The sequence below is a fragment of the Catharus ustulatus genome, chromosome 5, assembly GCF_009819885.2.
Source record: "Catharus ustulatus isolate bCatUst1 chromosome 5, bCatUst1.pri.v2, whole genome shotgun sequence".
Classification (NCBI taxonomy): Eukaryota; Metazoa; Chordata; class Aves; order Passeriformes; family Turdidae; genus Catharus; species Catharus ustulatus.
The window spans coordinates 46,521,503-46,543,890 of NC_046225.1; the positions used below are offsets into that span (position 1 = coordinate 46,521,503).

Sequence of the window (22,388 nt, forward strand, 5' to 3'; positions counted from 1 at the left end):
CTGAAAATAAATAGCAAGGAAAAATGTTTTAAGCAACAGAAAATCAAATTATCCTGTCTTGAGGGGAAAAATTTTCCTGTTAAAACTTTTCAATGTCATTATCTGTTCAGTCTTTAAAGAGCTGAATAATCATTAACAAAATAGACTACAAGTTACTATGCATGGCAGGAACATTCTACAAAGAAAGAAGGATGCCAGTGCATTCAAAAGGATGATAGTGCACTTTTTATACATGTGATATCATTGGTATTTTATCCACATTTCACAGGGCTGAAGTGATACTACAAACCAGCAAATAGGCTGGTCTCATCCTGTGTTTGGCAACCAAATTGCTGCTCATGCCAAATTTTAGGACAACTAAAAATTCTTTCTGTGGTGTTTGAAACCATGCCATGTAAGACTAGGACAGCCTTAAGAGCATAAAGTTAGAACTATAATGGGAAGATGGATTGATGTAAAAAAGTGATATTGGGGCTGAGAGGAGGAAGGCTTTACGTTCACTCAGGGAGATGGAAAAAATCCGGTGAAACTCTTAATGGGTATTCAATTCTGTAAGTGACTATGGAAGACAAAATATGTCATTAAAGTCCATCATTAAGATATCTTGGGAAACATCCTACCTAGGAGGAGTGAAGAAAAGGTTTTGTTGTTTGGGGTTTTTTTCATAAAAGTAGCTAAGTGTATTGGATGATTGAGTGTTTAAATGGTATAAATTCAAGTTATGCTTCAGGTCATACAATACCAAGGTACACCCATTATTACAGTACAGTATTTTTATATTGGCACTAAAAACTGTACAGAGAGAAAGTCACAGCTGCAGCAATGCTTTCTGTTGGGATCTGTACCAACTGAGCAAGATATGTTGGTTTTTACTCCAGTCTATTCATGACATATGGTCTGGAATCTGCCAAGTTTGTGTCTGGATCTCCATGAGGACTCCACAGCCTTCAGTTTTTAGACATGCCATTTAAGACCAATGGAGCAGATGTAGCACAGACGTGAATTGTATCTACAAAATAAAGATGAAAAAATGACAATCCTTTGAACTCTGCTGGAAAAGTTATCACATCTTTTCCCTCCCAACCATTACTTACTAATACTTCTGCATTGTGCATTGTACTGAATTACCATTACACAAACTTTTTTCTTTATTTAATCAACGTTTACATAGTTTATATGGAAAATTATCTACTTCTGTTTTTTCTACCAATTGGCAGAGAAATGCACATTAGTTGCTCACCTTGAGCCTCAAGTCTTTTTTCTCCATACTGTCTGCACATATCTTATATATCTCTGCCTTTGAGTGGAGTACATTAGGCTTGCAAGCACTGAAAAAAATGTAATGTGACATTTGAAACTGAAATGCACATTTGTATTTGATGTAAATTTGTCTTCAGGTTAGATTATTATTTCAGGTTTTTTTTTTTTTTCGCGAGAGGTGTTTTTTCCTTACTGAAATAATTGTTTCTGACAGGTATTTCTGCTACTGTTTGACCCTTTTCTGTTCATGAAGAACTCCAGGGATATCTGAAATGCATAAAAAAAGTGCATTTCATTTCTGCTAAGCCCTTGGACAGAATCATAACTCTCACAGATATCCAGACCTTTACAAGTCACAGATATAGTGAGCTCCCAAGCTGTCTCTCTAGTCACTGAGATCTCCAGAGCCATGCAAATTCAGAAAAAAATACTTGAATGCCAAAGTTATATGATATTCTTGCAGTTAATTTTTGAAAATAACAGGCAGATATATGATTTTCAACTACAGCACTGCTAAAGACTGATAACATTGCTGAAAGATAGATTCAAATAACTTGTCAAACTCGGAGATCCTTTCCATACATTTACCACAAAACTTGTCTTGTGTATTCTGAGATCTTTTTCTTTAAAATGTGCTTGCTTACTTTTGGTGTTCCATCAAGAGTACTTGGGTTATTGTGCAGAAACTGTTGGACATTAGAAACTGCTAGACATTAGAAACTTCAGGTATGTAACTTTGTGGGAGTTTCCTTCATCATTCATACCTATATCATATATGGCAGTTTCCTGTGCTTATATCAAGTGATACCTTAACAGGTAACACATCCTGCTACCCCCTCACTTCTGAGATGTTCAAATAGCTCATCAACTAAATGCCACTTCTCATGTTCCCTTTGCAACATCTAGATATCAATGAAAATCTGAATCAAGATACTATATTTCAAGTATTCTTGCTTTTAAAATTAGCTGTGGGAGTAACAAAATGTTATAATATATTCTTATTCTATGGGGTAGTAACAATAATCATAAGGTATATGTAATAATATGTGTATGTATGTTGCTTTAAATCTTTGGTATTATCAGACATTTACTTAAGATTTTTATGAACTTGAACCAAGTATCCATTAATACCATGCTTAATGAGACAAGAAATGTTTCTATTTTTGAATCTTGTTTGCATACACTGTAGCCTCAATTGTAAGGTCTTTTCTCCTAAGTGTTGCAAGAAGAGGGTGACCATACACATGAGAATGACCATACACATAGACCCTTTCCTCACTGTAGGAAAAGGGAAAAATTACCTCAGCTCTTCTCTTATCTGCATAATTGTTCTTGCATCATCTGTACTAGGATGCTGGGAGGGAGGGGATGAGTTGGTTTACAATCCCTCATTATCTGTTTCTGCCCTTCAGCTAGGAAAATATTGATTAGAACTTGTCAGGAATATGTGAAATAAAGACTTTCTCCTTCCACTTACAAAGAGGTTTGCCTACTTGTAATTCCAAACTACATTGAGATTTCCAAAATCTGAAATACATTAAACATTTTGGTAATTTCCATATTAAAGCATTTGCTCTTGTAACAACTGTGATACAGTAGGATGATTATTGTTGTTAAGAAGATATGGCAAAACAAACCCAGATAAATGAGTTATCCAGTTCTCAGCATTCTCTCAATTTCTTTTCCTTACTGAAATACAGACTGAACAAAGACAAATTTTGGTCCCTAATACCACTTTAATGTATGCAAATAAGAAATGCAGGCAATTCATTTTACCACACCTAGATGAATTAGTAGTCCAGTTTTTGCAGTTATATACAAAGAGGAGTATTTCACAATGAAATTCAGACTGAATATGTAATAGCTTAAAATCTTCTTTTGGGGCATTTTGTCATTTATCAAGTTATTCTCATTGTAGTGAAAGTTGTTAAGTTGTAGTTACTTCATATCCTCTTAATTTTCTGATACAAAAATAAGTGAACACAGAACCTGTAATTTCTGGGCTAAATTACTTCCAGTGCTTACATTTTTTCAGATTTTTGCACCTTAAGTGGAATTTTCTGTTCACCATCACTTGGTTGTCAGATGTTTTCCCTGTTACCTTTTGATTAGGTACTTGTTATTCAGAGAATATTTGGATAATTTACATAGCAAAATCTTATACATTCAGAGTGTACTAGTTTTAAAGTATGATGTTTCTTAAACTTTTATAGCCAGTTAAGCACTCTTCCCAGATGTAGGAATAGAAACAGTTTATCAGGAGGTGAAATTACATCTTGTGTACATAGTGTGTGGTACCAATCCATAGTCAGGTCTTTTAAATGGAGGTAAATTGGAGATAACTTTCTCTTTTTTATGCGAGTTTATTTACCTTGTACTTAGCTGCAGGGTTAAAGGATTTCTTTCAGCTTCAGGACTCACTGCAGAAGGAATGATGGAGCAGTGCCTGAAAGGCCATATGGCTTTATGTCTTCTCCTGGCAAAGCACACAAGATGAGCCAAGAGGCAGTCAGAAAGTGAGCCATGTTGCTCATAACAGTTGAAATGTCCAGCTGGAATCCGAGTCTCATCCCTCCTTCTAATTTACAGTGCAACATGACGTTGCCTCCATTTCTGTCTGGCTAGTCCATGGAAAAGTCTTTTTACAAACCATCTGTGCTGTAACAGGTTTTGTGATAGGAGTTCACCTAATATATACTCTTAATGACTTTGGCTAAACTTTCATGAGAATCCACTCCCATTGATTAATTATCCTGAAGTGCAGTATTAAGAAAATATAAAACTCTCTGAAAACTGGTCCAAACTTTGACCTATTTGCCAGCACTTTGATGGGTCTGCCAAACTAATCCTGAAAAAATTAACATCATAATTTATTTGAAATCCATCCATATTTCTCTGTTTAAGTAATTTACAAATAATAGAAAGCATCAGGGTTTGTTTGTTTTGATTCAGCATCAAGAGGCAGACAACTCCATTCTAATTTTTGTTTCTATTTCACTTGTAAATTAGTCGCATCATTTTCTGTGTTAATCTTCATATGTGCATTTGAAATTCAGCTATGGTAAATATGCCCTTGTGACAAGCCCTTGCATTAACTGGATTGAAAAATAATACTTTTTTACACATCCATTACACAATTAACTCATAGAACTGTCAAATATACTACATCAACCATGTAATTTCAATCCAGTTTGTTCTTGGTTAACAGGATCTCTTTTAAAGAGAGAGATACATTGCAGAGTACATTTGATTGCATTTGATAAATTAGGTATATTTTCAGGTTTTAAGCAATACCTTTCATATCATTATGATGATCTTATTATATGTTATGTGCAGACATAACACTACATAACTGGTTAATATTTGAAATACTCTATGGTGTAAAATATATCTTAAGTCTCCCTCATTGCCAATTCATATCAAGAGGAATTGCTACATGAAAACTGTGTTGTAAAAATAGAGCAGTAAGATAGCTCTCTGTCAGTTATTAGGACCAAGTGGTCATTCTTTCTTGTAGGTATAGCCATTATTTAGCCTGCTACCTCCTTCCTGAAACACAAGAGCATATCACATCAGTTGAGATGCCAAGAATTAAAAATTCTCTATGAATAAACACTACTGCAAGAAGCAGTAGGACAGTAATTGAATTCTGTGCAATTTCAGCATGGTTATTTCAGGGGAGAGAAAGTGCTTATACATTGTTGGAATTAAATAGCTTATCCAAAATGTCTATGCAGTGGATATGATTCTTTGCTTTATCATCCTCAGTAGTGTGTTACACATAATCATTTTTGAATCTTAAAACTAATAAGTTCAGTACTTCCAGAGCTGAGGTCTAAAGACCTCTCCCTGCTATTTCTGTATTCAATATATTTTCTTTCTTCTTTCTACCTTCTTCAGACACTAAAAGTTTTTGTCATTTGAGTCTGAATCCAAATTTTATTCTTCCCTTTTTCTTTCCCTCAGTCTGAGATCAGGAAGACTATTTCTACCTCGGATACAAGCTACAGCTCATGTTAGTTCATATCTGAAGTTGTATGGATCTAAAGTGGAAAGCATATTTTCTGTCTGTAACTGACAGACAAAAAGAAAAACATACTTTCTACTTTTATAAGTAGTCTGATATTTTTCTTTTTGTACCATAGAAAAAACACATGCAGCTTATTTTCTTTCCTTGTTTGTCTGTGATCTAAATTTGGAAGGAATTTTAGGGTCCAGTACCTTATTTTTGGTGCAGTGCTGGCAGGAACACCTGGCATGCTAAGGACTGGTGAGGTGCTGGCTTCCTGCAGGGCAGCCTTCAAACAGAAGCCACCACAGGCCTCTTTTTCCTCATGAAAGCACAATGGACTATAACCACTGTCACTTTAGAGGTGATATTAAAACGATGAAAGGGAACACTAAATCTGTGTTTTCCAGGCAGGGATTATGGAGGGGGAGCAGGAATACAGCAATGACTATGCAGAGATGTGTCCAATCCACTTGGTATCAGCCTTAGCTTGCTGCCTTTAGTACTTCATCTCAATGCCAACTTTGACCCCAGAGCATCTGTAGTGAGTCTGGACACACACTGAAGTAGATTTTAATTATCAATAGCTGTTTGGCAGTGGCACTGAAGTCTTCTGCTTACTAGGGTGCTTTATAGGCTTTTTATTTTACCTTATTTTATCTTAAATACAAGTCTGGACCTTTCCACTGTTTGTAGAAAATTGGTACTGAAAAATGGTAGAAAAAGGTATTCTGTTGTAATTCTCAAATATTTTATCCTCCTTCCATCCCACCCAACCTGACCCCATAAGGTATCGGAGGACCTGGAACCATGAGCAGTTGATTGATTTAACTGTAGAAGTAGAGTCTAAGTGGGAAGAGGTAATTAGTGTTTTCATGGTGGTGCAAAAGTGTTAGTGTTTAAACATTAATACATTGCCATCTGCTGTTACCCATGTGCTGTTGGCCAGTGCAAACAGCGTAACTACTGCCCAAATGTTCAGAGCAGGGAAGGAGAAATTATTTCCTTTTGTAGGAGAGACATCCCAAGAGCCAAAGAAATGGGCTTATTAAGAGATATAGGAGTGGGTTTGAAGATGTATCCAAAGATGGCTCTAATTCTTTGTCTTTAGCTTCATCTGAAGCTAATACTTCATTTAACTTCAAGAACAGCTGCTGTGCATGGGTTGTGACATTCACAAGGCTGCCGCTGGGTGCTAAGTATTATTAAATTACCTACAACATCTGGACCTTTAACAAGTCTCTGGCAGGACATTAAGATTTTATTTTTACCCCTTTTCTCCCTGATCTTCAGACAGCTCACTAATATTGTCAGGAATATATTATTCTAAGGGGTGAAGGACAAAATAGGGGTAAAAATGAGAAACCAATTTTAAGATAATTAAAAACAAAACCATAATTAAATGAAAAAGAAGAGCAGTAAGAACTTCCTGGTGCTCCTTATTTCAGAGTTTCAGAGAACACTTGGAGGTAGAAATTCAACAGCAGGCTGATGTTCTTAAAGGTGTTGAAATAACAGCAAAGAGATTTGTCAAACAGGAGTGAGAAGTAATTTGATTGTGGACTTAGATTCCTTCTTCAGCTGAGTTATCTTTAAAAAGTCTGAGTTCTATTAGTTTTATCATTGAAGCATCTATGGAAAATTAGCCTGTTTCTGTTTGTGAACAAGATTCTGCAAGTGAACAGTCAGGCTTGGAAATATTTGTGTTTGCCCATGAAAATTATTTGTCCATATGAGATTGTGAATCTCTTGGAGAGCAAGTTCTGGTTCATATCAATTAGATGACTAGTATTAAGAAAATAAGCAATGGAAACATTTCAGTTTTATGGAATTTACCCTCATATATCTTCAGACTATCAGAAATTTCATCTCAATGTTATGTTGCAGTTAATATTGTTTTCTAAAAACATCAATATTGAAATTTAATTTCTATTTATCGCACTTCTCCAAGTCCTATTAAAAATATAGTTCCAAAACCAACTTCAATGTAACAGTGTAAATTTACTTTAAAAATACATTGGAAAATAGTGATTAATAACCACAGTTGCTTTTTTTTGTGTTTATTTATAAATGAAATTCTTTATTTGTTTTTTTTTTTTGCCTCCATTTAGAGCAGGATTAAGTTTCAAATTCCATATTATGCCAATACTAGACATATTTAATTGTGCCATTTGTTGATGGGCAGAGCTGTCTTGATGCAATTTGTCTCAAGCCTGTACAGCATAGTTAAAGGTATATTTATGTCAGATTTTAAAAATTTTTTTAATACATAAATATATGGCTGAAAATAACTTCTTTCTCCTTAGGCTATTCTTAGAGTGATAAATATTGTAGTTGTAACTGAAATATGAACAGATGGCATTGAATTAATGATTAGCTGAATATTTTTAAATTTGACTGGATTTCTTCCTGTGAGGAAAAGCATTCCATAAATCTGAAATTAATTAGTCACTGGGAATAGTTATCATTCATTGAATCACTAACATAAGTTAGAGCACAAAGTAATACAGAGTGAGCATTTTTTTCCAAATCAAAATTAAGGACTACCTTGCCTTCAAAATAAGTTAGGGTTCCAAACATTACAAAATTAGGGTTCCAAAACTTCATGATTTTGCTTTTTTGTTGTTCTGCACAGATATTTTGGTTGCAGAAGTTGTTTTGTAACTCTTTTACCATACATATCGCCAAGGTATCTGGACTTGTTACAACCTCAAAATTTTCACGCACTTAAAGATTTCTACCCATTTTGTTTCTGGTGCAGAAACAAGAAGAAGCCAGGTGCTAATTGAGCACATTTCTTTTTCTCTAGTTGAGTGATTCTGGTTGGCTTGCCATATTTCTGTTGTGAAAGCTTTCAGCTAGTCCAGACAAAAATTCCACATATGCTGCAGGTCTTGTGTCTGAACTTCCACATCCATCTGCATCTAGGTTATATTTCTTTCCAGATACAGAATCATACACTCTTTTAAGGACACTTCAGATTTCCTATCAGTGAAGTACTCCATAAGTGGAGTATTTCAAAGGTAGGCAATCTGGCAGTGGTTCAAATCACAAAGACACAGAATTTCAGTGTCAGCAGGGTAACTGGCTAATGTAGATGTCTTCATTGGTGAATTGAATTGAGTCTTATGTGTTAGAAGTCAACAATGAACTCCACTGAGAGCATTAATCAAAAGAGACACTTCCAGAAGCTAAGAGACCAAATATGCTTTTATCCTGCTTCTGCAGCTTTCTGGCCCTTGTCCCACTGTCAAGGGCAAGGAGACAAGTAATTTCCTAAATGGATAATGCAGAAATCCTGAGGGCTGGGTTAAGTCCTCCTCATCTTGTGCCATCATCATAGCAGATGTTAGTTGCTCAGAAATTTCCAAATGCATTTCACTGATCTACCAAGTAGCAGAAGGGTTTGCAATTATCATTTTCTGGTCATCAGGCTATATTTTTTCTCTTTTCTTATTACTCAGTGGCACTACTTTTTGTGGATGAGTAATTTATCTTTTAGTATTTTGTACATTCTTTCATTAAATCTTTCTCAGATAAAGTGTGATCATATGAAATACTAAGACATTTTTAATAGATAGCTTCAGGATATTTGCACTTTCTAGCTAAAGCAGATAATTGGAGAAATAGTCAGTTTGTAAAAATTAGACTTTTGTAGTGTTTTTTAGTTGCTATCAGTATTGAAGTGATATTATAAAAATGTAAAATAGGGGGTTTTTAACATTTATTTTTCAAGAAAGGTCCTAAGTACGCTGATAGCTTGTGTCCTTTGTTCAGGTCTTCTCTCTCAAAGTGTGATTAATTCAATTCTTTATTTCAAAAAAGTTTGATTTACATTCAGAAAAATTATAATGGTCTAATTCCCTACATTGTGAACAATATTATACAATTTTTTTGAGTCACAACACATTTTATTTAAAGTCTATGGGAAACTGCCACAAGTATCTGCAGGAACAATTTGTATCTTTTTAATAAAATTTGGGGAAAAAAAAGGAAGATGCAAAGCTAACCTCTTAATAACAAAGGTACATAGAGAATATATTAATATATTGACAAGATGGAGATTGGCCAAAGGCTGGATTCTATGATTTTGGAGGTCTTTCCAACCTGAATGATTCTGTGATTCTGTGAATATGAGCAAAATATTTGCCATCTTTTAATTTATATTAATAAAACACCAAAAAATGTTCAAAACCTCTGCAGGGTAGAAAAAAGTCTCAGAATAACTGCCTAAAGCTTACAGAGAGTACTACCAGTAAGAAGGACAAAACTGAAATGCTTTTCTTTTTAAATCTACAAAGTAAGATCAATAACAGTTATTTTTAAAATGTCACAGGATAGATGAGTAAGACTAAACATAAGGAACCATTGGATTACATGAATGTATTTCACTTCATCCAGTTTCATTTTCAGTCCAGTTACCTCAGAGTGATAAAGCAGGATGCATAAAGGTCCTTGCACTGCTAGCAGGTATTTTAGACATTAGCATGCAGATGAGAGATTAGGCCTCCAAAGATGCAAATAACACAAACATTGGATTTGTTGTTAAGAAAAGAATAAAGCAGAGATGTAGAGATTTATAGATCAGTGAATTTTCAGTAGAATTTCTGGTAAATTGGTAGAACATTCAACAGAGAAGTCTGGCTAGAAGTCTGACCTAAAGGAAATATATAATGATAAACAGTAATAAATTTAGCAGTAACAGATTTAGCAAGGTGTTACATTTCTCAAGGAAACGTTCAACAGTGTTGTTTTGTCTTTCATCTATGTAATGAAGACATTTCACAACTCATCTTACTATTTCTGTGTTCTCTTGCTATTTCATTTGAATGTGGTGTTCATCAAGTATAGCAGGTAGTCGGGTATCTTACTATGAATTGTTCTTCCTATTTTTAACTCTCTTTTCTCTTCAGTGGAATGTGCAGCTTACTTAGAAACAACTCAGTATTTTCATAAAACATAAAGACCAAACAGCATAATAATAACCTTACAGCCTAACTCAGCTAACAGAGAGAATGGAAATATCCCTACTGTTTTTGTATGGAAAAGTAGTGCTCAGACTGCTTCAGTAAGCCTCAGCTTCCAAAAGGTATAAGTTCATCTGTATAAATGATTGATGTTGCAAAAATGAATCACATCACGGAAAGCTAAAAATTTCAGCGTTAAGGATAAGACTAAAAACTTGAAAATTCTCTTAGGATTTAGTAATATTCACATTGCATCAGTACTCATTGCATGAGTAAGAAAAACTGATAAGCTTTCTACTCCCCTTCACATTTTGTAGTGCACAAAATACGTTAGAGTTATAAATAATGCAATTGCATGAGCTGGACTTTTGAGCTTGTCAATGAAAGCTAAGTTGATAAATGCAGCTATAAAAGGAAGTTAACATATTATGGCTATTTATTGATGTCACAAAGAAAGATTCCTGGACAATAAAGGAAAATGTGTAGGAAAGATAATGTAATAGATCTGGTAATAAAAATTCATATATATTTATTTATAATTTAACATTATATTTTAAATAATTTATGCAATAACCTAATTTAAATTTTATCCATTTGCATAAACCATGTATATAAATTTATTACTAATATATGTTTATTCTATTTTGCTATGTTTGTAACACATCTGTAGTATTATGAGAAAAAATAGTCTGATACAAAAGTCATTTTACTTACTACAAGAGAGTTAAACATATAGTGTGAAGTCCTACATGTAAATTTTGATGCCTGACATATCTTCCTTTGTCTTGCTTGGCTGTCTTATCTAAGGACCCATATAAGCAATTAAGATATTATAGCTAAAATGCACATCCTTTTAACCATTACAGAAGCAAAATAAATGCGCTGACTTAAAGCTGAAAACAACTTTCAAGGAGCAAAGAATCACATTTTACTTTCATTCACCCATGTGTATTGCTCATAGATGATGAAATTATGAACAACTGTATCTGGTCAGACCAAAGGTCTGTTCAGCTGCATAATTTTTGAGTCTCATGGAAATTACCATATGTTAGGGCTAGTAGGCAGGAATGCATAGAATTGCTCTCGAGTTGTTGTGGCCTCACATAGAAGTAGGACGGAGAGTGTTACCTGCTGCAACTTGCTTGCTGCTTCCACGTGTTATTTTCATAGCTGGGTTTCCACTGTCAAGACATACCTGGAGGACAGACTGCAGGAAGAATGTATTCTATCTATTTGGGACAATATTTCAGATGTGTTTTTCTGTGAAATTGATATACTGTATCAATGGTGGGCTTGACAGTGCCAGGTTAATGTTGGACTCGATGATCTTAGAGGTCTTTTACAACCATAATGATTCTATGATTCTACAAAGCTCCTAGAAGTAAAATCTGGCTGCGAGGGCAGAACTTTTCTGTCAGATTTCATTTGACAAAGTCCTAAACCTAATCTTTCATGGATATTACTGGTTCTGTAGGTCATGATGAAGGAAATATCCTGCCTGACTCAGATGGTTCTACTGAGTTTCCTCTTATAAAAAAGTGTGACATATTCCTATGCTATTAATTTATGTTGACAACTGTTATTGTTCACTTTCAAAAAAGGTAACAAATGTGTGCTTTATTTCTTCTCATCTAGCTTTTGCTCCAGCTTCCCTTGTCTGAGTAGATAATCATTCAAAGTAGGAAACCTTGAAGATCAACCTCGCTCTTCATTTGCACAATTGCTCCTGCATTCAATTAAAATTTTTTAAGATCTCTGCTGAACAAAATGCCGTCATGTCTAACATTCCTATGAATATTAAAAAAAATATCTAGGTGTATCTTTCTCAAAATTTGATCTTAGGCCCAGATGAGTGTTGAATCTTTATTAAAAAAGCTTTATGTCTTTAATCTCCAATCTCAGAGGCATCAACACATTTTCGCAAAAGTAACTTTTTTTTGTCATCCAGACTCTGCATTAAACTCATTAAACATTTGATAAATGTTTAAATAACCTATTTTTCATTGAAGAACCAGAAGAAAGTATATTGAAATTTATTATGTTTCCTATTTACAAGGTAATTTGTGGTAATTCTGCTTGAATTCTAATCCCTATATTTAATCTAAGGTTGTTGATTTTTTATTCTTTTTCTGTGTATTAATTTGTTGTTTGCTGGGTGGACATGGAAGGTGATTGAGAAATCAAATACAGCTGCTATTGTTTGTAATCATATCTAAACCTTGTAAGACTGGAGAGTTCTTGTAACTATTATCACAGCAAATAGTGGCTATAATCAGTATTTCTGAATAATAATGAATTACTGTAAGTAATCATTGACTTTTAAATGCAAAATATTAGAACACGCATTCTTCATTTTGTTATTATTATATTGCTTATTTAGTAAGTCAAACTCTCTACAAATTCAAAGCAGATACTTTTAATCTTGAAATTCAATCTCTATTACTGTTAATCTGGATTAGAGAACCATAATTTTCTATATTTTTACTGCATGCACTGCCCAGCATTTTCATTTAATGCATCTTCACTACAGTTAAAATGAACAACTTTAGGCTTTATACCATTTTAAATGTAGTTGGTTTAATGATAGTTTCAATTATATAACTGCTGTGCAACTGTCATGTGTTATAAACCATCATTCCATATTATGTATATATGAATATGATACATATATTTTTCATCTATATACTTTAAATGAAAGGAATTTAACAGAAATGTAATAATTTAATTGAGAATTATACAACTGAATTTATAAGTGAACAGTTTTCCTGAAGTCAAGATGAGAAAAGAGTTTGTCATAGACACCTCTTGAACCTGATTAAAGTTGTTATGGAGCCAACTCCATGTCTAGTATGACGTAGAATAGCAATACAGTAAGAAGTAGCAAAGCTAAACAGCTTTTCAGGTAGCCATGTGTTTGATAGAAATTAACATTCCAAACAGAATTTAGAAGATACATTTTCATACATGATTCTCTGGACTGAAGCATGCATTATTCAAGCATATATGATTTGCTGAAAATAGTGACGGCTCTACAAGTTTGAGATTAGAATTTCAAAATGTTTCCTTTGTTCATGCATAATAGTCTCAGTCTTGTTGCATCATTTTTATGAACAGCATTAAAGATTCAGACATTTTATGAGATGTGTATGTTTGTAGAGTGTTTTTGGAACACAGCAATTTGCTTTACAGCTAAGAAGATAATACCCTAATACATTTCAAATGCAACTGCTTGCTCCTATTTCAACTGGGAAATGAAAATGTAATGAAACAAAATTCCATTTTGATATCACTGATTACTCCATAGGCAGTTTAACTTTTCAAAACCAGTTTTATAACATTCACACCTGCTTCTAGGTAAAAAAATTAACATGTATTATGTTCTTTAGTAATCTCTCAAGTACCTTGAACACACCAACTACCATTTCAGCAATAAATAATACCAAGTAGTACACTATTAAGTCCTCAATGAAACATGAAGTAAAAGCTCATTTATTTTAGCATTAAAATTTATTTACTTCTAGTAATGATTTTCTGGACTACCTAAATTCTAGATGTACTTATATACAATGTGATTCTGAAGCTGCACAAATATATCTGAAATATATGCATTCCTCAGTCAAAGTTCCAATCATTGTTATTTAAGTAATTTTTCATTAAATCCTATATTATCCTAAATACATCACAAGTTTTAAAAAGCTGCTCTTGAAACATGGGCTGTCACTTACACTGATACATAATGAGTAGGAACGTGGCAGGTCTTTTCTCTTTTTGATTTCTGACACATTTTCTGTTAATTTCTCTTCCTTACAGAGCTAACAAATTTGATGGGTGTACATTAGTAACATCACAGTACTTGTAATGACGCTCACTTTTAGGGGGTTAAGTTATCATCAGCTCTGAAAAAAAGATGAAACTATTTAGTATTAACTTATTTGTAATTATCCTTTGGTTCCCTGAACCATAAGTATGGTTGCAGGACAAGGGGATCCCCAAATATCTACATATGAAATATGAAATCTGTCCCTGTCTGTTTTTACAAAGATTTTGTATTTTTTCAAAGCAAAGCCAACAATCTAAATTAACACATATTAAAAAAACTTTAGTGGGGAGGAAGGGGATAAAATACCATTTTATATATTGACAGAATGTACATATCTGAATTCAACAAAGTGCATCACAATTACTTTGATCATCCTTTTTCATTTTGTTTTCTCTTTGTGAATGAAAAATAGCCAGAATTATTTTTACAGTACAAGCATAAGTTCATCTGAATTGTTTTGATTACAAAGCTGATTCTGCAAATTATGAGCTGCTAAGGCAATTTCTAGACAAAATTGATTATCACAGTTTTTCTATTCCTTATTACATATTTTGATACTATGCATTTTTATATTAAACTGAAAACTTACATATTACGGAAGCAGAAGTTTTTTGCAAAGTTTTAAAACAGATTATTACAACAAAATAATATATATAAATTTCTTTGTCCATAATTCCCTCCACGTAATTTTTATGCATATATATTTATTTCAGGAATGTATTACAAGTCTAATTAGGGATCATAGAGAAAATTTCAGATGATTATTCCCTGAAATAATGTATCTTGCCTTATATCTTGTTGTGTCATACGTTGCCTTTTCAACACCGTTTTCAGAAGTAATGTTCCCTTTCATTTATTAATAGAATGAAATTTTCAGAAACAATTTAGTGCACTAAACACTGGAGAGTAAGAATCAGACCTGTAAGTTGAAAAGCATAGTAAATTTAAAAGTCTCAATACTTACAAACTTTCTTCATTGAAGTTAAGTCAACTCCATATATCTGTCCAATTTCAGAATTGTTTTCGGGTTTTTGAGCTTTGAGACATTTGGGAATATATTTCATAAAATATGACATAAATTTTGACATCTTAGTTCATGGTTTTTTCGGTTTTTTGCTGTTTTGTTGTGGTTTTTTTTCTTATTCTGTTGTCTAAGTTTACAGTAGAACTGAATGAAAAATTTCTGCTTTTCTGCTGTGTTGATTTGTATGTCTTGATGGAATAGGGTCATGTGTTATCTTTATTTTTTCATTGGCAAGAAACTGCAGCTTAAACTGAACAAGCCCCAGAGAGCTCTGTCTGAATTGGCATTTCAGGATCTCAGTATTTAAGTACATTCTAAATTTTAGTGTTTTCCACATAATACTGTAATAGATGGCTTACAGAAAGTCAAATATCTTAGTAAAGCATCATGTATTCGATATGTTTTTGATATTCAATTTATGCCAATGACTACTTCTTACAAAATACCTTAAATGCAATGACCATTTCCTTGATTTCAGGAGCTGATGCTGTGGAAGCTCAGTGTAAGAGATTTGAAGTGAGAGCAAGCGACGGTGGAAAAGTATTGTTTTCTGCAGATGAAGATGAGATTGTCATTGGAGCAGACAGACTGAAAGTAACAGGTATGGTAATAATAAAGACTCTAAACTGATATTAACAGTTAACTGATATTAACTCAACTGATATATATAAACATATATTTTTTAATACCTCTAGTAGTAATTAAGCTATCAGTCTTCTGTAAAATTGTAATCCACTGGAGAAGAAAACATCTTCTCATTATCAGTGATTGTTTAACCAACCAAAAATACTGCATGATCTAAATATCAATTCCTCTAAAGACAGATTTTAATTTAAACTCTGCAGGACCAATGGTGGCACAAATCACACCTACCACTGTGTTTTGGCTTTTATATGTTACTGTTAAGCATTGTTTTGTGGTGTGTTTGCCATTTGTTTAGGTAATGGTCCTTGGAAATGATAAAAATTACAGTAATTTCACGAATACAAGCCGCACCAATTTGACCAAGATTTTGGTGGAAACCCGGAAGTGCGGCCAATATTCCGGGGCGGCTAATACATTAACAAAATTCTAAAAGCTGCCAACACGGAAGTGAGAGCCCGCGGCAGCCCCAAGCCAAGCTGGAGCCCGGCCGGCCCCGGCTGAGGTGGGAAAGCCTGGCAGAGGCGGGGCCAGCAGTGTGGGGGCGGGCGGCAGAGCCTGAGCCAGCAGGGCGGGGCAGGGGGGGCGGCAGAGCCCAGACCAGCAGGGCGGGGGAGCCCGGGAGAACTGGGGCTAGCAGTGCAGGGGAGCATGGCAGAAGCAGGAAGGCCGACGGGTGGGGCTGCCTGGCAGCGGGGGAAGCCCAGCAGAATCGGGGCCAGCAGCGTGGGGGAGCCCGGCGGTGCGGGGGCCTGCAGTGCCGGCCAGGGCGAGGAAACGCGGCGGCAGTGCAGATGGGAGGGGGCGGCCGGCGAGCCTGGCAGCGGCGGCAGCGGCTGGCCCGCCGGCAGGGCGAGTACGTGAACGCAGCGGCGACGCGGCCGGCATGCCTGCCAGCGGCGGCAGGCAGCGGCTGGCCCGCCGGCAGGGCGAGTACGTGAACGCAGCGGCGACGCGGCCGGCATGCCTGCCAGCGGCGGCAGGCAGCGGCTGGCCCGCCGGCAGGGCGAGTACGTGAACGCAGCGGCGACGCGGCCGGCATGCCTGCCAGCGGCGGCAGCGGCTGGCCCGCCGGCAGGGCGAGTACGTGAACGCAGCGGCGACGCGGCCGGCATGCCTGCCAGCGGCGGCAGCGGCTGGCCCGCCGGCAGGGCGAGTACGTGAACGCAGCGGCGACGCGGCCGGCATGCCTGCCAGCGGCGGCAGCGGCTGACCCGCCGGCAGGGCGAGTACGTGAACGCAGCGGCGACGCGGCCGGCATGCCTGCCAGCGGCGGCAGCGGCTGGCCCGCCGGCAGGGCGAGTACGTGAACGCAGCGGCGACGCGGCCGGCATGCCTGCCAGCGGCGGCAGCGGCTGGCCCGCCGGCAGGGCGAGTACGTGAACGCAGCGGCGACGCGGCCGGCATGCCTGCCAGCGGCGGCAGCGGCTGGCCCGCCGGCAGGGCGAGTACGTGAACGCAGCGGCGACGCGGCCGGCATGCCTGCCAGCGGCGGCAGCGGCTGGCCCGCCGGCAGGGCGAGTACGTGAACGCAGCGGCGACGCGGCCGGCATGCCTGCCAGCGGCGGCAGTGGCTGGCCCGCTGGCAGGGCGAGTACGTGAACGCAGCTGCGGGGCGGTGCTGACGGGAGAGGGGGGCCAGTGAACCCGGCGGCGGCTGCAGCACCACCCGGCCCGCCCCGTCAGCAACCATGAGCGGGCCGAGCCTGTCTGGCCCCGCCCCGAGCCAGTAAAGCCCGCTATGCCGCGATCCTGTTACTAATTGGCCAATTTGTGAAAGCTGCGCACGGATTCTCGCGACGAACGAAAGTGCGGCTAATATTCGGGGTGCGGCTTATCTTTTGACAAAGACAGCAACATTGTCGAGGCACCGGGGGTGCGGCTTATAATCCGTGCGGCTTGTATTCGTGAAACTACTGTATTCTATGTGGGTACCTTTGTTTTTTCTGTATACAAAATATCAAGTCTAACTTCCATATGAATTAAGATTTCATAAGGCTCAGCTGAAAAACCTTGCCTTGATTTGGCTATATTAGTTTATAATGAAATAAAGGTTGCTGTTATGGTTTCACCACAGCCAGCAACTAAGCCTTATGCAACCACTCCTCCCCCAATGCAGGTGGGGGAGAGTATTGGAAGGGTTAAAATAAGAAAAACCTCATAGCTGGAGGTAAAGACAGTTCCTCAGGTAAAGTAAAAGTCACACACAAGCAAAGCAAAACAAGGAATTAATTCACTGCTTTCCATGGACAAGGAGGTGTTCAGCAACCTGCAGGAAAGCAAGGACCCGTCATGCATAACATGGAAAAAGAGAATCATGCTGAACCCTGCTAAGGCTCAGACTTGGTCATAATACTACAGACTGAGAAAACTAATCTTAAATGTACAATTGACACAGGAGATTTCAAAGCATCTATCATAAGTTGAATAATAAAACATCTTACAAATGGTGCTACGAATTAGATTCCCGCTGCTGAGAATGCATTCATAAATTTTAGATGTCCTGAGCGTTATTTTTTAATCAAACATTTGGCACTATAAGAATTAATTTTATCCAAAGATTGTGTGATACCTTCAAATTCTTCAGCAAACATATGAAAGGTGATGAGTCCCTGTGAGAACCATCAATCAGACTGTATTACTTCACATGGCATGATATGACTGATGAAACCTGGCAGGAAATCATAATGTCAAATATCAACCAGAACTTTTTTCCTTTAGTTTCTTTTTCTCAAGCTTGTGTTTTTTATTTCCATGGTGCCTTGGGGTGAATATAGGAAAGGAATTATGGATGAAGAAATAAAACAGAAGGTGAATATAAAAAAGGAAAAATAAGATGTGCTTATTTGGAGATAAAGCTCACACATGTATTTATTTAAGAGTGGTACTACAGTGAAATTATTTTCTTTTCTTCTGTAGCAATCAATAGTGTCTCTTTGGAAGTACTTCACTGGGAATAGATCCAATAAATTATTTATTTTAGTAATTAATTTTCAAAGTATGCCCATGGGCATTTGTAAACTACCACAGCAATGTGGGATTTTTTTTATATTATTTTTCCTCCATTTAGAGGATGTTTTTTAATGCTCATCTTTTAAAATCAATTTATCATAAGTCAGTCTAAGAAATTCTAGATTAATAAAATATTGAAAGATTAAGTTGACAGCTTCTCTCTGATTACTTTTTGCAACATTTTTATTTGTAAATTTTATATAGGCAGCCCATTCCAAAAAGAAAGGTATAGCAAAAGCAGGGTAATCATCCAGATATCAATTTACAATAATTTCACGACCATAAGGCGCACCAAACGATAAGGCACACCCCCCGGGAGTTGGCAAAATTCGCAACTTTGTAGATCACATAAGGTGCACCAGACTCTAAGGCGCACTTTTTTTTTTGCAGCGAGGCTCCGCCCCCAGCTCCCCCCACATGGTTGCTGGCCAAGGCCCCGCCTTAACCCAGCGGCCATGGGCCCCCAGGCCCGCCTGTGTCCGGTGGGACCGGGGCATGCTCGCCGCCCCTCCGTGCCCCCTCCCCGGGGCCAGGACAAGCCTGTCGGGGCTCCTCCCCACTTCCACAGGGTTGGGCTATGCCTGCCAGGGCTCCTCCCTGCCTCCATGGGGCCGGGACAAGCCTTCCGGGGCTCCTCCTCTGGGGCAGTAAGAAAGAAAATAATCCAGCAATTAAGAAAGTAATAGAAAACAAGATTAATTAAATTTCCTTAAAGGTAAGAAATATTTTCCAAACAATCTAGACTGAAATTTAGAAAACATTATATAGCTGATTTCCTACATAAAGAAAACATAATTAGATTTGACTGCAAGATAGCAATGGCTTCTGACTGACAACCTGTCTCATTTAATTTGCAAGTCTAGTTGTGCTTTGCATTTTTAAAGCATGATTAATAAACATAGAAAGCCACACGTGCAACTATAACTTATATAGAAGCTATGTAAACCTGGAACAAGACAAATAATACTACAGTTTTATGGGTCTTGGAAGAAGGGTCAGAGATAAAATCATATTTAAATAAAGAATTTTATAGAAAAATGAAGGAATTTTATGGGTCAAAGAAATATGTAGGAAATAACATGAGAGTTAAATTACTGTCTCTTCCCTTTGAAATCATAGAGAGAGAAACACATTTTTCGAAAAGCAAAGTGTTTGTAAAATTTGGATAGAAAAATGTAAGTTGAATGGGAAAAAAGAGAATTACTGATAATGTGCATTTAGCCTTAACCAAGAAAGCCACACCACAAGAACAAGGAGAAAAAACCTAATTTACATTGTCAAAAAAAAAAAAGTAGGTGCAATTTGACTAGGTGAGTTCCAGGTTCCTTCATCCTTCTTATACAGCTGCTAACTATGAGTTTGCTTTAAGAAAAAAAGAGAAAGAAACCCTAAATTATACGAACAGAGCCGTTTTATATACAGTAATTTCACGAATAAAAGCCGCACTGAGTATAAGCCGCATCGCCGGGTGTTGGCAAACATTTCGTTCTTTGTCCATAAATAAGCCGCACCCGAGTATAAGCCACTCTGTCGTTCGCAGGGAGGACCCGTGTGCAACAGAGTTGCCAAATAGCAACAGAATCGTGGCAGGGCAGGGTTTACTGGCTCGGCTCGGCCGTGCGGGCTGGGGGCTACCGACGGGCTGGGTGGCCCAGCTCGGCGCTGTGCCGCTCGGTGGGGCCGCTTGGGGCTGGCCGCCGCTGCCGCTGGGCTCGCTCACCCCGGCCCGGCGCTGCCCCGTGGTGGCGGGGGGGCAGAGAGCCTTCCGGCACCCGCGGCAGCGGTGGGAGGCAGGGATGGAGCCACCCCGCTCCTGCAGCGGTGGCACGCAGGGACGGGAGCCCCCCGAGCCGCGGGGCCAGCAGCATGAAGCCCCCCGCCTTCCCCCGGGCCGTGGGGCCAGCAGCATGGAGCCCCCCACCTTCCCCCGGGCTGCGGGGCCAGCAGGAGAGAGCCCCTGCCTCCCTCCGAGCCGCAGGGCCAGCAGGAGGGAGCTGCCCCGCCTTCCCCACCCCCTGTGCTGCCTGCACGGAGCAGCTCCACCCGCCGCGCAACAGAGTAACCAATTTGTAACAACCGCGTAAATGCCGGGTTTTACTGGCAGGTGCTCGACTTTGCAGTTTGCACTGACTCGGTCTGCACTCCCGGGGTTGAAAATGTCAGAAAATTATTCACATATTGGCCGCTCCTGAGTATAAGCCGCATTTCTGGTGTGGGAGCAAAATTTTGGTCAAAACAGTGCAGCTTGTATTCGTGAAATTACTGTAACTTTATTTCACAGCATTGTCTCAGAAAAATGTACACTGACCTAAGGGATTCTTAATCTTTCTCAAAAGTGCTCTGGCAGGAAAAAGCTGCCTCATGGTATGTGCTTGCACTCTCATGAGCAAGGTTGATCAGTACAGCATTCCACTTAAAAGAAAAATAAAAGCAAAGGGTACAAAATTTTGAATTAAGATTTAAATAAGAGCAGTAAAAATCAAACAGATACTCGTGTTCTGTAGCTGCAGAGAGACAGAAGACTCTGTGGTGCTGTAGATGCTGTCCATTGGAACAGCAGGGTGAATATAAAACATGGGGAAAGTTTAACCATGTTCAGAAAGGAACCTGTGAGCCCACCAGAAAATGAGCTTCTTGTTATTACTTGTTTCCCCAGTTCTTTTACAATGTGCTCACTTCATCAAGCCTTTCTCTTTCCTCCCTCCACAACTCTATGACACATGTTAAACTTGGCGGTAGGAGGCACCTCTATCCAAAAGGAGAATAGACAGCTGCAATTCTAATAGCTCTCTCTAACAACACAAAATTTGAATCCTTTTTTTCTTTTCTTGAGTAATAAAGCAGAAAAGAGCTAATGCCGTTAAAAGAAAATGCAGTGTAAGGAAGAATAAGTTTAAACTAAACCAGCCAATGGCCTAATTTTAAAGTGAGAGACTCTTAACATACAAATGTATAACTGCAATACCTGTAAACCAAAAAGTACTACTTCTGATTCTATATTTTTTTTATCTGGGAAATACAGTAATTTCCCGACTATAAGACGCACCCTTTTGACTAAAATTTCCCCCCGAACCTGGAAGTGCGCCTTATAGTCCGGTGCGCCTTATCTGATGGACAAAGTTCGGAAATTTGCAAACCCGGAAGTGAGAGCTGCGAGCCGTGGGAGAAGCCGGCAAGGCCATGGTTGCCAGGTGGAGGCGGGGCTGCACCCTGGCAGGCATAGCCCGGCCCCGTGGAGGAGGAAAGGAGCCCTGGCAGGCATAGCCCAGCCCGTGCAGGCGGGGAGAAGCCTCGGCAGGCATGCCCCGGCCTCATGGAGGCGGTGAGGAGCCCTGGCAGTCATGCCCCAGCCCCATGGAAGCGGGGAGGAGCCCCAGCAGGCTTGCCCCGGCCCTGTGGTGGGGATATGGAGGGGCGGGTGGCAGAGCCCGGCCCTGTGCAGGCAGGGAGGAGCCCCAGAAGGTTTGCCACAGCCCCGGGGATGGGGCACACAGGGACGGCAGGCATAGCCCGGCTCTGTGGAAGCGGGGAGGAGCGCCGGGAGGGGGCATGGAGGGGCAGACGGTAGAGCCCGACCCCAGGGAAGGGGCATGCAGGGACGGCAGGCATAGCCTGGCCCCGTGCAGGAGGGGAGGAGCCCTGCAGGCTTGCTCC

The 22,388-nt window shown here is 38.9% G+C and overlaps 1 protein-coding gene across 2 annotated transcripts in view; it reads left to right on the forward strand.

The window, feature by feature from the left end:
- The window catches only part of SGCZ (sarcoglycan zeta), a 430,920-nt gene that overhangs the window by 359,370 nt on the left and 49,162 nt on the right, over positions 1-22,388 (forward strand). For both annotated transcript variants that reach the window (XM_033060385.2, XM_033060393.2), the window contains one exon: positions 15,559-15,681. In XM_033060385.2, coding sequence (XP_032916276.1) covers positions 15,559-15,681 — 123 coding nt within the window. The remainder of the gene's footprint in view (positions 1-15,558; positions 15,682-22,388) is intronic.